Here is a 17,495-nt window from a genome sequence, read left to right on the forward strand (position 1 = left end):
ATAAGTAATTGATCAAATTTAATAACTAGAAGAAAATAGAGGTAATGATTGAAATTCAAAATTTCTTTCTGTTGTATTTCTTTTTTTAAATTGCTTGAGTAATATTTAATCTGCACATCACAGAATTTGCCAATTTTAAGTGCATAATTTAATGATTTCCAATATTTTTATAGCGCTGTATAGCCTAGATATCTATAACTTCCCAAAAGTTCCCTCATGACCATCTTTCCTCTGACTTCTCAATAAGTTTCTTTCAAAAGCAAAAATACAGGCAAGCATGGTGGCACACATCTGTAATCCCAGCACTGTGGGAGGCTGAGGTAGGATGATCAAAAGTTTGAACCCAGCCTAGGCAACTCTGTAGTTTAGAGAAAACTTCATCTCAAAAGGAAAAATGTTAAAGGGGTGGGAGATATCACTCAAAGGGAAGCCCTGGGTTAAATCTCCTGACACCGCCCCCCCCACCGCAAAAAGTGAAAATGGAGAAAGTAACAGTGCTATCTCAGCTTTTAAATTGGAATCTACACTTTTCTAGTCAAAATGTACACTGGGCACATTTACAGAACAGAGCTAATATGCATTTTATATTATTGTAGGATGTCAACCTAATAATTCACAACAATAATTAAAAGTTTTAGTGAAAACCATATTCTGGCATTTGTTTTCAACGGTTATTTCTTGGAAAATGCACCAATCATAATCTTCTAAAAAAATCATAAACAACATTATTACAAAAACTAAAAGGTAGGGCTTATGATTATGAAAAACACAAGTGATTTATTGATTCTATGTTAATTCTTCAAAGTGATCAACATCACGATTCTGATATAAAAATTGAATGACACTCTGAGGATAACTCTAAGTTGAGCACCATTAAAGGCAACACCAAAAAAGCAGATATTTAAGGCAAAGTTCCTGATAACAAAGACTTAATATCCTAATTGAGAATAAAAAATATCAAAGCATACCAGAGAGGAAGGGCTCATTTATAAATGTTACAAAGTCAAGTCACAGTAGTTTGTGTTCCTCTCTAATTTACATGAAGTGAAGGAGGACTGCTTAGATCATAGGATACTTTTTCAGACGTACACAGCTTTAATTGACGATGCTATATAGTTCCCAGAAGTTGGGTTAGAACCTGTCTTCAAATCTCGGAGAACTCCTTTAGCTCAAGCAACCACAAATATTATCTGACTTTTTAAAAAATTGTTCCAAATCCTTGGAATGCTGACAAACTCCTGGGGTTCACATTTAGAAAAGAAGTTGGCATATTACAAGTCACTGCAATGTTACAGACAAGGGATTGTTGAGGCTTCAAGAAGACTGGAGGCAGAGCTAAATTTCACAATATTTGGAAATAGTATATTTTAGGTATCTTAGTGACAGGTATTTTTTAGGGCATGATACTGTGCTTGATTGTCTTTTAAGTTAACGTATAACAGATGGAGAAAAGCCAGCGAAATGAAATCACAGAAAGTCCAGCTCACCAATTAAAATGAAACAAAACACCTGTTTATGTTCATAACCCCCCCCCCGCCAAAAGGAGTAAAAGGATGTAAAAAGTGACCAACAGGATCAAATCCTCCCAAGAGATCAGGGGACATGAAAAATTTTAAATAGGCTGTTGAATGTGGTTAACAGAATGTTTCTGTTGACTTTCATGAAAGGAGAATCAGTAGTATGAAGGGCAAAAAAAAAAAAAAAAAGCTTTAAAATCACGTAGTAAGCCACGAATAGGTGGTAAGGCAGTAAAATGAGTAAGACCTAGCATTTGGTTGGTTGATTGCGGTTCTAGGGACTGAAGTCAGGGCCTCACACACACTAGGCAGAAATGTAGCATTTTTGCAAGATGCCTGCAGTAAAGGAAGGCTGGGAGGTGTGATGAAAGTTTGAGGGAGATAAGATCAAGTACAGGTTGGATTTTTGTTTGCTCACTTGTTTATTTGTTTTCAGCTTTAGTTCTTTGAGCATGTCTGCCATCAGGAAAGAAGCCAGGCACAGTGATGCACTCCTGTAATCCCAGCACAGAAAGAAGCTGAGGCAAGAGGATCACCAATTCGAGTTCCACTTGGGCAACTTGGTGAGATCCTACTTCAAAATCAAAAATTAAAAGGGCTAGAGTTGTAGCTCAGTGTGAAAGCCCTAGGTTTAATTTCCAGTAAATCAAAAAGAAAAAAAAGAGAGGTTGGGAAAAAAATAGAAGGGTGACAAAATAAAGACAGAACTGTACCAGTGAAGGACCCGGCCCATGAATTGGGACCCATCATCAACACTCACTCTGGTCATAACTTCAGTCTCTCCTGAATAAGGCCAAGATGCATGAAACAGTGGAATAAAACAAGTATAAATCTTCTAACTAACAAGGGGGAAAGCCAGCAGTACTCGAGGAGCACAAACTTGGCCTTTAAGTGTAAGGAATGGAGCATGCCTGACTGTTAGTGAGTGGGAAATATTGCAGCCTTATCTAAGTATTAATACAAGGTCACAGTTGAGACTTGTTCATTGTCTGGGTAGACAACAGCTGCAAGTGAACTTGAAATTTCGATACTGGCTGTTCTATTGTGGTTCCTGTCTCATCTATTTGTGTCCTTTATCTGTCTATTTCCTATCTTCTCTTTCTTCCCACATCTGCCCTATCTCTGACGCTTTCATTCTCATGCTCCCCTCACTTGCTCTCATCCCCCCTCTTCCCCATTTTAATATTTCCAACCTCAGGGTCTCTAAAACGTATGGCTCTCATTTTGATCTCCAGGGCATGACACATGACAGGTCCTCACCGCACTTCTACTGAAATTAAGAATTTAAATTTCACCCTACAAATTCCATCTAAAGTCAGGCCTATTGACGAAGGGCCAAGGGTGAAGGGATCTCACTGAAAGGCAGCAGAGGTCAGGCATACTAAAACAGAAAGCTGAGCAAGAATAGAAATCTCAGCCTTGGGCATCCAAAGGCAGCCTGGTCTCTGTCTTCCAACAGAGAGGAGACAGAATATATAGTCTAGGATGGTGAAGCACTCAGTCTGTTCCTAAATGAGCAAAATATAAGACAAAGGGCAGGGCACTTCCCAACAGAGGAATGTAAAGTTTCCTTTGAGGGAGCCACATATTCAAGAGTGAATGTCTATTCAAGTTCACACAAATCATTACTAGAGCTCAAAATGTGCAACCAGCTGGGAAGCTGGAGAGCTGAAACCCGCCAAACTCTAGGAGGCTTAAAAGGAAGGGAAGCTTTAAGAACTCAGTCTTCCCCTGTTCAAATAAAGAAGCCCAACAGAAGAGAATGAAAAGCCTAAGCAGTAATGTGGGCCACCAATATGGGCTTGATAACCACGAAGAAAGAGGCAGGTCATTGTGAATGCAGGTGTTAAGATGATTATGAACCAAACAGGGAAAGACACAAAGCAACAATAATTATAACTGTCATAGCTCTATCCAAAAGACTCTTGACACATGCACCAAATGAACCACGTTAGATCTGGAAGAAGCCCCTGAAGCATCTGACTCAATTGTGGGGAAACGAGGGCCTCGGAAGAGGAAATGATTGGTCCAAGGACATTGGGGTCTTTAGCGTGGAGCAGTCTGGCACCCAGGTCTCCAAAGCCAGGCTGCTGTTGCAGAGGCCCAGTGTGCTGCAGTAAGGCAGTGATATCCACAGCCTCACAGCAGCCCTCTTAACTACAGCTTTCAGGAACATGAAACTGTGGGCTACTGGGAGCAGTTTCATGAAAAAAATCTGTGGAACTAGATGCAAAGTGGAGTTATACAGAGGATTCCAGCTGCATCTGCAATAGGGGTGATGGCAAAGACTTTGGCCAGTGGGATCAGACTAAACTGACCTTTCAATACTTATATCCTGTCTCTATACTGGTTTCTTTCAAGCCTTTCTGTGCACTTCCTCATCTCAATCCTGACACTGGTAAAAGGGACGTGCTTAGTCCTATTCCACAGATGAGGAAGTTTTTCTCCAAGACAGTACAGAGGAGTCATATTTTAAGCATTCACCAAAGGCAAAATCACTTACAATCAATATTTCCCTTTCTAAAATTCCCCAAGAGTCTCAGTTCTAGAAGAAATCACTACATTCTTCACTGAGCACCAAGTGAGGTAGTTGGCTTGCATGCAGGAGATATGTTGCGCAAACATATGGGTTCCTAAACAATAAAGTTAACACTCAGCTTGGGGCAGGGGGTGTTCATGCTGTTGGAGCCATGTGGAAGGAACAGCACATTCACATCTCACTTTTCACCTCTACAACTCTCTCCTTCCCCTCTTCCTGGTCCCTGACAACTACCACTCTATTTTCTTCTATGAGTTTGACATTTTAGATACTTCAGGTAAGAGGAGCCATACTGTCACTGTCCTCCATAAATGGATTATTTCACTTAACATGATGTCCTCCTCCACATTCATCCATTCTGTTGCATACAACAGGATTTCCTTAAACTACCTAACTTTATACTTTCTGGAACTAGAAAAAAGAGCAAATGAAGCCTAAAATTACCATAAGGAAGTAAATGACTAAGATTATAGCAGAAATGCAGAGTAGAAATAAAATAGAAAAAAAATAAAACTGAGTCAATTAAAAAAAAAGTAAAACTGGCCAACCTTTGGCTGGATGAAGAAAAGGCAAAGACTGAAAAATCAGAAATGAAAGGGGAGAAGAGGGGAGACCTTAGAATTAATGCAATGGAATAAAAAGATGAAACTATTATGAACAATTACACACAAAAAATTGGATAAACCAGAAGAAATAAATTCACAGAAACATACAATCTACCAAGACTGAATAATGAAAAAATAAGAAAGTTGAACAGACCAATAATAAATAAGAAAATTGAACCAGTAAAGCAAAGAAAAACCCACAGGTGAATTCTACCAAACATTTGTAGAAGGACTAGTGCTGATCCTTCTCAAACACTTCTAAAAAACTGAAGAAAATGGAATACTTCCAAACTTATCTTACAAGGCCAGCATTACTCCGATACCCAAACCAGACAAAGCCACCATATAAAATGAAAACCGCAGGCCACTAATCTGATGACTGCAGATATGCTAGCAAACCAAATTCAACACCACACTAAAAGAATCACACAGCTCAACCGTGTAGATTTATTACTGGGATGCAGGCAATGGTTTAGCCCACACAAATCAATTAATGCAATACAGCACATTAACAGAATGACAGATATCAGTCCAATGATCATCCCAACAGGTGTACAAAAGGCATATGACAAAATCCAACCCCCTTTCATGATCAACACTCTCAACAAACTACTACAGACACCGAGGTCATTTACCGGAACACCACAGAGGCCATAGATGAGAATCTCAATGGTGAACACCTGAAAGCTCCCCTCCTACAGGCAGCAACCAGACAAGGTTCCTCTTACTATGTCTGCTTCACAGGACTGAAAATATTTATGTGGAAAGGCAGAATGTGGAAACCTGAGCTGAGTGAAGACACTGACTTGGCACCACTTCTTGGTGCTGGGAAGCCACAGAACCCTGGACAATTTTCAGTTTCTTTACTTGAAAAATGAGGTCAATATTATCACCAATTTCCTTAACAGTGTGTTATGTATATCAAACAGAATAACACTTGTTAAAATATTTTGTAAAGTAGAGAGACACAACAAGTGCAAGAACTTTATTATTTTAAAATGTTAATTTTCATCTTGAAATCGGTCCTGGATATGTGATAATTGCCTCAGCTTACCACTGGAAGCAAGCAGTAAGTACTATCTCATCATCTATAAAAGAGATTACAACAAACCCTAGTTCAAGTTGAGAAAGACGTATCCAAACAGATTTGCTCTGCCTTTACGTTGGCCCAAATCAGGCTAAGGTACAGTTTTGGGGCTCACTTTACGGCATATTTGACAGTGAATGTAAGATTAGTCCTCTATAGGGGTGGATGTGACTTTGGTAACCCAATCTGAATTGTACAATTCATTACATATTTTTTAAACGCATGTATTTGTGATTTTATTTCCGATCATGCAGGCTCTAATAAATCATTTAGGTACCCCCAAATAATTTACTCGTGTTTTTCCTCTCACTTTTGTATTTTAGGTGAAAAGGAAAGAGACACCATAAGTGGGATCAATAATCAGTCATCCTTATTAGCAAAATATTTTTTATAATATGTACCTAAGCAGGTGTATCCTTATAAAAGAATCTACTCATTACTGGACTATTACATAGGATGCACATTATAAAACATACCCTGAATTAGAAATTATAAAAGGCTAAGATGGTGAAACAAGATGAGAGCAGCAGTTCTAGCATCTTTGTGTCATTCAGTGGATCCTTCGTCTGTCCTCTGTGACATCGCACAGCCTCCCCATCCCTCAGACACACTGCACCCGAGAGGCTGGAACTAGATAGGGCTCTGTTCATTCATTAACTAGAAAAGGGACCACTGACTAATTATCCCTAATTACTGCCATAACAGATCAATACATTTCACATGTCCAACAAAAGCAGGGAGATACATAAAATACGAGTTGTGTGGTTTAAAATTAAGTGACACCAACCAAAAAATGAAAACTAGTAAGGATAATATTACCTCACTTCCAACTCACGACCATACCTAAATAGAACTACACCACACTGGTAATCACCTGAATACGTGACAGGTAATAATTTTACCTGAAGCAATTTAACTAAAGATTTCTGGGTGGATCTTGTTACAAAATAAATATTATTTGTGTACTGTTACTGCTGCACACAGTGCCATTATACCAGGAGGCAGTAGCTTCATTTAAAAAGAAAAACTCCATCAACCAGAACATTTATATTTCCCAGTATGAAAATAATCCCCCAAAATGACAACCCTTAAGAGAAAGATTAGTTCATTATGTTGCCTTAGTGAAAAAGAAAACACACATAAGTTTGTTATGTGTCTTCTGGGTGTGAAAAATAAGAAGTTATAGACAATTTTCTGTTACATTTTGTTTTGAAATATACATTATGAACCATTTAAAGTGTGCTGGGTTAAAGGCACTGAGCTTTATATGCAACTATTATATTTAAATAAAAAAGAATAAAAGCTTAACTAAGAATATCTAAGACTATTTCCTCAAACATCCTTCAAATGAAATATCTAAGTTAATTTTTGGTTCAGAATTCTTACCTTTGAATATGACTTTTTTTTAACAAAACCTTTGGTGTTGTTCATGATCTGGCATATCTTCCTCTATGCCATTCTGAAATTTAATATCTCCTTGACTGCAGGAGGATATAATGTTTATTAACTATACAAATGCATCTCTTTGATTTCATTTTACAGAATAGCAAAAGAGAGAGACAAATCTACCAATTTTCTTTTTGTGATAAAACAATGCGCACCAATCACAAACTGCCTAACTCATATTCTGAACCAGAGTAGACCCCAGGCAACACTGTGAAGGCAGCCAAATCCATTCACTGGGTCCTCCCACCTCTCTTCAAAGCTTTTTTTATTTTTTATTTTTCCTTCTGGTGCCAAATGCGCTCCTGCTCTGTCCAAGTGCTCAGCAAAATTTGAAGCTCTATTTTGAAAAAAATTTGGCCCTACCCAAAGGCAACCCTAAGGCCACCTCCATACATAACTGGGATGGTGCTCCAAATGATCACAAATACAGAAAGAGCTCCATCGCCACAGGAAAGGCCATCTGTGTGTCTGCAACCTAAAATACATGGTCTCTTTCTCATCAGCAAAACAGGAAATCAGGACCAAGGCGGAAATTCAGCTGACAGATCAAGCTAAATGCCTGGTTGAACACCAGATATTCAAAGAAAGTCTATAAGGTCCATGTCAATCTGCTATGTTTCCCAAACTCTAGAGCTGTGATGAGATAAACAGATTTAAAAGGAAAAATGTTTTCTAAACCTACCTCCACATATGAATGAATTAGATATATTTTATTATACTTTTATTTTACAGAAAAGCAAAACCAGAAACTCAACACAAAAATTTGAACTAAGATATGATCTTAGTTTAAGTTACCTCTCAGCATCTACAGCTAGAGAAAGTCTGTTCATCTACCACCAATCAGACAGAACACAAGCAATAATGTTTCTCTTTTGGCCTGGTGTTCTGTGAAACTTGGGTGGCATTTAAAATTTCCAACTATGACTTTGTATTTGTGTTTTGATTCCTCAGTTGTTTGAGGTTCTGCTTCATGAATCTGGAGAGTCTGTTAAATGGTATGTCAAGTGGTGTGTTGGTGTGTGTGTGTGTGTGTGCAGTTCTGGGATTGTACGCAGGTCTTCACACATGCTAGACAAGCATTCCACCACTTACCTTCATCTGCACTCATGTTTAATGTTTTTATTTTTGGGGGACAGAGTCTTGCTAAGTTGCCCAGGCTGGCATGGACTTGAGATCATCCTGAATCAGTCTCGTGAGTTGCTGGGATTACAGGTTCATGTCGCCATGCCCAGTTATGTTAAATGCTACACACATACATTAAGGAACATTTTAACTTATCATTGAATTTCATCTTATTTTTAAAGAATTGTTTTTTTAAGAACAGAATGTATCCTTTTTATTTTTTATAAAATTGCCTAGAACAGCTTCAAACTTGTGACCCTCTAGCCTCAGCCTCCTGAGAATGTGGGATTACAGGAGTGCACCACCCCTGGCATAACAGACAGGTATTATTGTGTTAAAGCAAGAAAAGGCACTTCATGAGTAGTATTTCTTACACAGAAACTTAAAAAAGGGCATACATAGTACTATAAAAATGAAGACCTTATATTACATTTGAAAACACACCACTTATGACTATTAAAACCATATATATCATTTACCTCTATTCCCCAAAACCTTGATTTGTGAGCATAATTCATTTCAGAAACTCACTGGCAATCCAAAGCACTTGTCTATCAATGTGAGCTTCCCCATAAGAAATAACAGAAACTCAGATGATTCATTCCACAACCCAAAAAATTCACGTTGAAATTATTATAATACTGTAATATAATACAAATAATAAAGAAAAATAAACAAACTGACCTGCAGTTACCTTTAAAACCTGGTGGCTTGTGTGAGGGACTCAAGAGGGAGTGGGTTACTGTACAGGATACTTTCACTGTCACTAAAAGAATCACTGCTGTCTATTGGCTCCACAGAATCTTTTTCTTTTTGTGCCACTTTACCAAAGAATCTGTCCAGTGACACTTACTTTTGCCTCCTTTTGAGGATTTTGCAGAAATGAGACACTACATTGTCATTAAACAGATTCATCACTCACGTCAGTGGCATAGCTGAATTTCACAACTCACTGTCACAGCCAAGTGCCCCAGCTGTGAGGCACTGCTGAGCTTTATAGCTCAGTGTGGCAGCTCTGGAACACAGCTCTCATAATTTGAAGGTTCGGGAATCTGCTGGTAAGTGGAAGAGGTGGGAAAAAGCCTTTATTCACTGGCAAGTGCCATTGGGCTCAGAGGATTCTGAGCACTCTACCAGAAATGAGAGCCTCCCTATATAGGGACCTGCAGGGTAGGAAAGCATGCTCAAGGAAGCGGGGCTGTGGTGGTGGGGGGTGGAGTTCAAGAACTTTCCAGAAGCAGAGGGGCCGAGTTACAGAACGTTCCTGGGGTGGGGGAGAAGCTCAACAGAACCTTTTTGTGAGGGGACAGAGCTTAACCGAACATCCCTGAAAGGACGCAAAGTTCAAACAGCCGCAAACCATTTTGACACATTGGGTAGGAGCCCAGCAGCACAAAGTTACATTTCCAAAACGAAACATTTTGTAGGAAAATAAAATGGAGACAAGGCCAGGGCCTGTCTAATTGTATAGCACTTCTCTATCAATTGTCTTTGGGGGGAAATGATTATGATAGGTATCTTCCGGTCAGCTTCACGGGCATTAATGGGCCACAACATGTTTCCTAAAGAGAACATTATATTACTCTAATGTCAACGAAGATGCAGCATCACTCTGAAACCAGCAAGAATTTAAAGCAAAAGGAATTGGATATGTTGAGTGTAGACACCATGAGAGCTCTAAAACAAAAGGCATAATAGAAAGGAAAAGGATTTTGGAGCATCATATGGATTGATTCTCATTTCTAAACACTTGTGTGGCAATCTCCATAACCCACACAAGCAAGAAATTTTGTAACCTTTTCCGTTAACAAACAAAAGGTCCTAATGGTCCGAGTGAGGTGGCCCAGGTGGGTGTGGCCAGCTCTGCATCGGCCCATTAGTTCTGGGACATCACAGGAGCCTGTGTGAGGTCACGGCAGTTATCTATATAAGGCCATGGCTCAGGTGGGTCTGTCGTGGGTAGACGGAGACTGTTGAGAGGGAGTTAGGTAGAAATTGTTTTTGGAGATTTGGGGCTATGGGGAGTGTAGGACGTCATGACACTGTGCCAAGCAGTGTTTCTGGTAAGTTTAGTGAGGGAACATCCTGGCTGGGCCTCACGACCAGCTCGTATAAATACAGTCTCCAAGATAATTATGATGTGCTGGGCCTCACTGGCCAAGGCGGCTTTGGCAACGTATTTTTAGCACAACATCGTGGAACATGCATGCCGGTCGCCATGAAAGAATTAATGAAGACAGAGGAGCAAGTGGCCTGCATTATGACGGAGGTTGCGATACTGAAGGACGTTCGACACTCTAAAATCACACAGTTGCTGGAAGTAATACAAACAAAAGACAAAGTACATCTGGTCCTAGAATATGTGATGGGGCTCAACCTGGGGCAAGAGATCTTCCAGACCGAAAGGCAGAGGCTGCAGGAGAAGGATGTCCAGAGGATTTTCCGAGACATCTTGGGAGCGGTGCATTACCGCCATCAGCAATGCATTGTACATGGGGACCTCAAGCCTGAAAATGTTTTGATCGACACCCAAGGCCGTGCTAAAGTATGTGACTTTGGGTTCGGGTTCTGGTTCCTCCCCGGGCAGAAGGTGACTGCGCCGGGTGGCACGCCGGGGTACTTTGCCTCGGAAAGAATCTTATATGAGATGTATGAAGGCCCTCCCCTCGACATCTGGGCCCTGGGCGTGATCCTACACGAGATGATTAACCGGACACGTCTCTTCTGTGGGGAACCATCCAAGGTAACTGAAAACATCATTTATGAGATGGTCTCTTACCCGGACTTCTTCTCCATGGATACCAAAAACTTTATTGGAAATCTCAGGAACCGGGACCCCAGCATGCGGCCAACAGCACAGAAGGTGCTGGAGCACCAGTGGCTCCAGGGTGTCCGGCCCCCAAGTCCTCCTGAGCCGCTCCCTGTGCCCACAAAGAGGGCAATCCTCAGCATATGGCTGGGATGGATTTCGACCCACTAAAAGTGATGGACACCCTGAGGAGAAAGGAATATAACTGTGAGACAGCAACCATCTTACTGCTACAGAACCAGGCCCTCCAGGGGCTGGGCTTCAGAAACCCAGTGAAGACTATGCATGAGGCTGCAGAGAAATTATCACGGAGCCTGAAAAGTCCTGCACTCTCACCTCACATCCCCGGGACGGCCAGCAAGCCTGTCCCCTGCACTGCCCGCTTATTCCCCGGAGTGAAGCCCGGAGAACAGGGTGGCAGAGGCTCCCAGCCACCCATGACCATACAGAGGACCCCAAGTCCCAGCCTAGCCCCCCAGCCTGGCCCTGCCTCTCCCAGCCTGTCCCCCAGCCTGGCCCTGCCTCTCCCAGCCTGTCCCCCAGCCTGACCCTGCCTCTCCCAGCCTGTCCCCCAGCCTGACCCTGCCTCTCCCAGCCTGTCCTCCCAGCCTGGCCCTGCCATTCCCAGTGTGTCCCGCCAGCCAGGCCTTGAAGCTCCCTGCTGTAGCTCCAGAACCACCTCTGCCCCTGAGAAGAGTTGGCGTCGATACTGGAAGACCCTAAAAAGGAGCATCACAGGCTGCCTACGGGCCCTGTGCTGCTGCTGCCTGCCACCCTGTGGGCACCGCCGACACAAGGTGGCCCCAATATAAGTAGCACCCAGCAGAATCCCAGACAACCCTCAATCCTCAAGGAGGCTGGGTGGTCCGGGTGTTTTCTGAGTGAGCTGTATCCTGATGATGTCACCTTTCATCGTCAGGGTAGAACTCGAGTGAGGAGGAGAGGGGAGAGGGATGGAGAAGTTGTGGCCAGAGGGACGAGTCTCAGATGGACATGAGGACTCGCTGTTGGGTCTACTGTAGCGTAGGGTGGTGGTGACCACAGCCAATAATGCCTGCTATATTATCACATGCGTGTCCATTTCATATGTACCCTTGTCGTTTTAGTAGAAAGCAATGAGAGCAGCTCCGTGGACGTGGACGTCCTACCCATGGCAGACCATCCACATGGGAGGAAGCCACGGTGAGTCACCCTGCAGCCCCATCTAGGGAGCTAGAGGGAAAGGGTGTAAAGGACACCTGTGTTTCCTCGGGAGGGAGGAGGGTACACAGCTCAGAAGACTGTGCTTGAGTCAAGAGCTGGTGGGAGGAAGATGAGGAGCAGCAGGAGGGGGGTCTCCCTGACTTGTGTGTCATTGCTGGAGGGAGGGTCCCCTAAGACCAGGGAGTGCCCAGCACCTTGGAGCCCTCAGACCACAGCCTCCTGACTGGGTGCAGGTAGATGTGGGGGCTGTGTGAGGGTGGGGTTAGTTGAGCAGAGCCGTGATTTATCCCACCATCCTCCGTGGTACGGAGCTTCTCTCTGCTCACCTCCTCGCATGTCCCTGTGTGACGGTTTTCACCAAGGAGCCACAGAGGAGTTGCTGGAAGGACGGTGAGCCCAGGTGAAGAGAGGCAGCCCTGCCTGTTCTGAGCACTGGGACACTGCTGTTCCCCCAGCCACCATGTAGAAGCCTAGACTCGGCCATGCTGTGAGCAGCCCAGGAGTATGCAGAGGCCACACTGATCCTCCGCCCCAGCCTAGTCACCAGAGAGGTGTGTGGCAGCATCTCTACATCATCCCAGTGCCAGCCATGGGGCATCCTGGCCCAGAAGGCAGCACAGCTGAGTCCTGAGGACCAGGGCCATGCCTCAGCCCAAGTGGACCTGGCCTAGGCCCAGAGCCCCATAGCTAACGTCTCTGTGGCCTCCCTGCCTCCTCCTCGGTCATCCAGGACGCAGTCGGCCCCAGCCCAAGGAATCCTGCTTCCAGGGTGTCTCAAACTCAGCCTGTCTTTTCCCCATGCGTCATCAGCACTGTAGAGCAGATCTGTTCATGGCACGGATGTTGGGGACACTCAGGGCCAAGGACAGTAGTGCGGGCACTGCAGACACCAGAGGCACGAGGCCAATGTGGAGGGCTTCTGCAGGTGAGAGCAGGAGAGGGATTCAGGAGCAGAACACGGAGACAGTCAAGGGATCCAATGAGCCAGCCTCTGCCCCAGAGCAGCTGGCTGAGGACTGATTTGGTGACAGTCAGCAGAGCTTTGTCATAGTGAGCCACGTGATACTCTGAGAGCGCTTGGTGCCCAGGGCTGCTCTTCCTCTTCCTGCTGTCAGGATCACTGGGATTTTATAGGGGAGGGAGGAGCATGACTCATGGAGGGCTGAAGTGAAGTCCCAGATTTGTACGTGGAGAACAGGGCAGGGTCAGATTCGAGCCTGGAACTTCCCAGCTCTCGGTCATCCTGTCACCTAGTGAGGAAGACAGCCTGGGACACCATGACAGGAACAAGTGTTGGCACAAGATGGTGGTGGCAGTAGCTCTCCAGGCTGTGGCAGGACACCTGAGATTCATCAGCAGAGGTCTCAGTCCAGGGTCACTGTGGGCTTGGGCAGCACAGCACATCATGGCAGGGGTGTTAGAGGAGGAGACCCCTCACCTCATAGCACTTTCATTGTAGCAGGTCACCAACACCATTGTCCGAGGGGCTGGCACTAATGTGCCACATTTCACCCGCTTGGTGGAGGAGGACGTTCTTGTTTATAATGTTGTTTTCATCGTCAAAATCATAATGTGGATCTGATTATCATATTTAAGAAACTGTGTCCCAACCAAAAACCGGATGGCACCTGTTTCTGCAGTCTGAGGTGTGAGAGCACGTGCCTGGAACTCTAGGCCGAAGATCACCAGTGCATCGGCCTCCATGCTGCAAAGGTGAACAGACTGTGGCTCAGGTGCTCAAATCCTCCCTAGAGACTGCGCATCCCACCGGGTGGGTGCTGATGCAGCGTCTATCCATTCCTTGCCTGCCTAAGGCCACCTGAATTTCATCTTTTATGTTCGTTAAATATTCCTCTTCCTCTTTCGTCATAATCTTTGCCTTACTTTTCACATATACTTAATAACCAGACTAATTTTTATACACATTGTTTGCACGGCATATGTTTTCCCACCCTTTTACTTTTACTTTCTTTGGTATTTGTCTATGGAAATTGCATTGCTTATGACAAGATATATGATTTTTATATTCATTCTGATAATCTCTGCCTTTTAATGAAAGTAATATATCTTTAATATAATTGTTGATATGGTTGGGTTTAAGTTTACTATTTTTATTTGTCCCTTCTCATAAAGATTTGAGAGCAGTACTAACTCTACACATTTTGTGAAGTTTAAAGTTCTGACTAAGGAGCCGGAAGTGTGAAGAGGATGTATGAAGACTCAGGTGTGAATTGGTACAATAAATAACAATTTTAAACCTCATATTTCAAGGTTACTGTCAGGAGACGATAAAAATATACCACAGTTTTTCTATTCACTCACTTTTATGTCCGTGAAATGACATTTATTTACTTATTCAGTGCTGGGTATTGAACCCTCTTGCATCTGCGTGCCAGACACGTACTCTACCACCTAGCTATACCCCAGCCTACAGTATTATTCTTTTCTGTCTATAGATCCAGTTTCCATCTACGCCCCTTATTGGAAATAATGTTTTTCAGACTCTTCCACAGTTCAGATCTGAAGATAATTCATTATTTGAGTTTTCATTTATCTGAAAATATATTTTAAAATTTTATTTTGAGAAGATTTGTGCTGGATATAGAGTTCTGGGCTTGCAGGGCTCTTTTTGCCTTTGGTAATCTATCATTCAAGTATCCTGGCTTTCATTGTTTTTCACAAAGTAAGCACTTTTTCCTCATCTATAGGGCGTCATTTTTCCACAGGCTGCTTCAAAGATTTTCTTCTTATCCTTGGTTTCTAATTTACTACCATGTGGCTTGTTATAAATTTCTATATGTTTCCTTGGCTTGACATTTGCTGATCTTCTTTTCAATTATTATTATATTTTTATTTCAATGTAATACAAGTAAGACATTAACAAATAAAAAAATTTTTAAAGTCTTCTATGAAAAAGTAAAGCAAAATTTCTTCTTGAATTTACAAATTAATGATTTCTGTTAAGACTTGAAGATTTGGAGCCACTATTTCTTCAAATATTTTTCTGCCCAACTTATTCTCTTCTTTGCCTGAATATTATATTATTTATATTTTAGATCATTTTGCATTGTCCCACAAGTCACTGAAGTTTTTTCTTCAAATTGTGTCCAATTTGGTCTGTTGATTGGATAATTCCTACTCACCTATCTTCAAGTTTGCTGACTTCCATCTGCCATTGCTAACATGCTATTTTAGCCCATCCAATGAACTTTTCATTTCAGTTTCAATTCAGTTCTACAATTTCCCATTTCTCCTTTTATTACAGTTTTTGTTTCTCTTAGGACTCTCATGTTAAAACTTCCTAGACTAGATTTTTCCTTAATACTTTGAGTATATATTGATTTAGTTCTTTGTACATATTTACAATAGTTGCTCTAATGTCTTTAATCAAATATATGGGCCATCTCAAAACTTCTTTCTATTGAATGCTTATTTTCCATGACTATTCTCATTTTCCTGTTTATTTTTACATAATATAGTATGAAAATACAATGTAGAAAACTCTTTTCTCTCATTTTCCTCTAAAGAGTTTTGATTATTTCCTGCCAGGCAACTAAGCTACTGGCTGATCATTTCAACTTTAGTTTATAAAAACGTACCAGGATGATCTGTAGAATGCCCCAGGGAAGTCCAAGGAATGTCCAATTTAATTTAAGTAATTAACTTAAGAGTTAAGGTTCACGTCTATGTCTCTAGTTGATTAGTGATTTCTTATCATTCTTTGTGAACTCTTTTATGTAACTATAGTCTCAATTTGCTTTCATATAAGTAGGGAGTTATAAATTATAAATAAATAATAACAACCTACTATATGTATTTTACAACTTATCATACCAACTCTTTTTAAAGCAATACTGGCCACATGCACAACCAGAAAATTATTTCCAAAACCAAAGGCCACCGTTACCATATTGATATAGAACCATCATAGAATGTTAGATCTGTGATTCCAAGACAAAGATGGCCACTTGGTTTCACCAATTTGTTTTCCTCGTTGGCCGCCCATTACAAACTATGGAGGGAAAGAGTGCTGGGACCAGAGGCTAATGAGATGGTCCAGGTGGCTGGCACCAGCAAACAGTCACAGAGAACCGTGGATAATATTCTTTAGTGTGATGAAGAGGAGAATGGAAAAGCTAAACAACATTTTAGCAGTCACTATTTCAACTAACAGTACCATTTTGTCTTTGAAAGGAAGGGCAGTCCCTGTTTTACAGTCTGGTTTACTCGTTTATATATTTCAACATTTTTGTATTTCTGGAGAGCTACCAGAGACTTTAAATAGTAGAGTCCGTATTAGAAAATGTTGTATCTATTTTACTGTTATTAAAAATTAAATCAAAGAAATACAATGCTGATCACTCATGCAGTCATTTACTGTTCACAGTCTGACCACAGTTTATGAACATATTTTAAATGGAACATTCTAAATATCTTAGCAGATTACATTTTGAAGCATTAAATGTAGGTCAATAGTGTACATAATAGATTTAATGCATTATCACTCCAGAATTGCGAGATATTAATCACAACCTAAGTAAACTTAAAATGTCTATGAAGAAGAAATAAGCCCATGACTTATTTCTTAAATTACCACGGCAAAAGAAAATATACAGAAGACTCAGGAATTTTTTCCTGGCATAGTATTGGAAGTGGCAAACAATGTAGCCAGTTAAAACTCAAAACCCCGAGTCCCTCATTTATAACTGATGACTGGAAATCACCTCAGGATCTTCTAAATGAAATTTCCATGGAGTGGGTTGATTATGAAGAGATTCAAAAGACTTGAGGCATAATTCATATTTTAAATACAAGTGAGAGACAGCCCCCAAGAGTCAATGTAACAGCACATAAAAGCCATTGTCCAGCAAGCATTCTAGAGAAAGGATTCCAAACACAACATATCAACATGAACCCTCACAGTAACTCTGATCTTCTCATTGCAGAATAGCTATTTCTTTGATTGTGTACTCCTAAGGGACTATTGATTCTAGCTTCTTTCACTTTGTCTAGCAATTGGCCACTACTGATACCTTTTTGAGATTAACTTGTAACAGAAAGATGGGGGAAAAAAGGTATTTAATTAGGAATACCATTAAGATGAAGTGTTAGAATAGATTTTTTTAAAACCCATCTCTCTCTCTCTCTCTCTCTCTCTCTCTCTCTC

General features: G+C 41.6%; 1 protein-coding gene and 1 long non-coding RNA gene across 2 annotated transcripts; both read left to right on the forward strand.

Annotated features, from left to right (window-relative positions):
• The first annotated feature begins 10,286 nt into the window (after positions 1-10,286).
• On the forward strand, positions 10,287-11,296 carry LOC104869059 (sperm motility kinase 2B-like). The gene has a single exon (XM_010634086.2). The coding sequence runs from the start codon at positions 10,334-10,336 to the stop codon at positions 11,294-11,296; it is 963 nt and encodes a 320-aa protein (XP_010632388.1). The 5' UTR covers positions 10,287-10,333.
• A 745-nt stretch (positions 11,297-12,041) lies between these two features.
• On the forward strand, positions 12,042-14,547 carry LOC104869018. The gene is made up of 3 exons (XR_782159.1): positions 12,042-12,307; positions 13,969-14,099; positions 14,462-14,547. It is a non-coding gene; the product is annotated as an uncharacterized LOC104869018 (long non-coding RNA).
• Positions 14,548-17,495: the final 2,948 nt, after the last annotated feature.

The sequence above is a fragment of the Fukomys damarensis genome, unplaced genomic scaffold (assembly GCF_012274545.1).
Source record: "Fukomys damarensis isolate Sample0158 unplaced genomic scaffold, DMR_v1.0_HiC HiC_scaffold_4, whole genome shotgun sequence".
Classification (NCBI taxonomy): domain Eukaryota; kingdom Metazoa; phylum Chordata; class Mammalia; order Rodentia; family Bathyergidae; genus Fukomys; species Fukomys damarensis.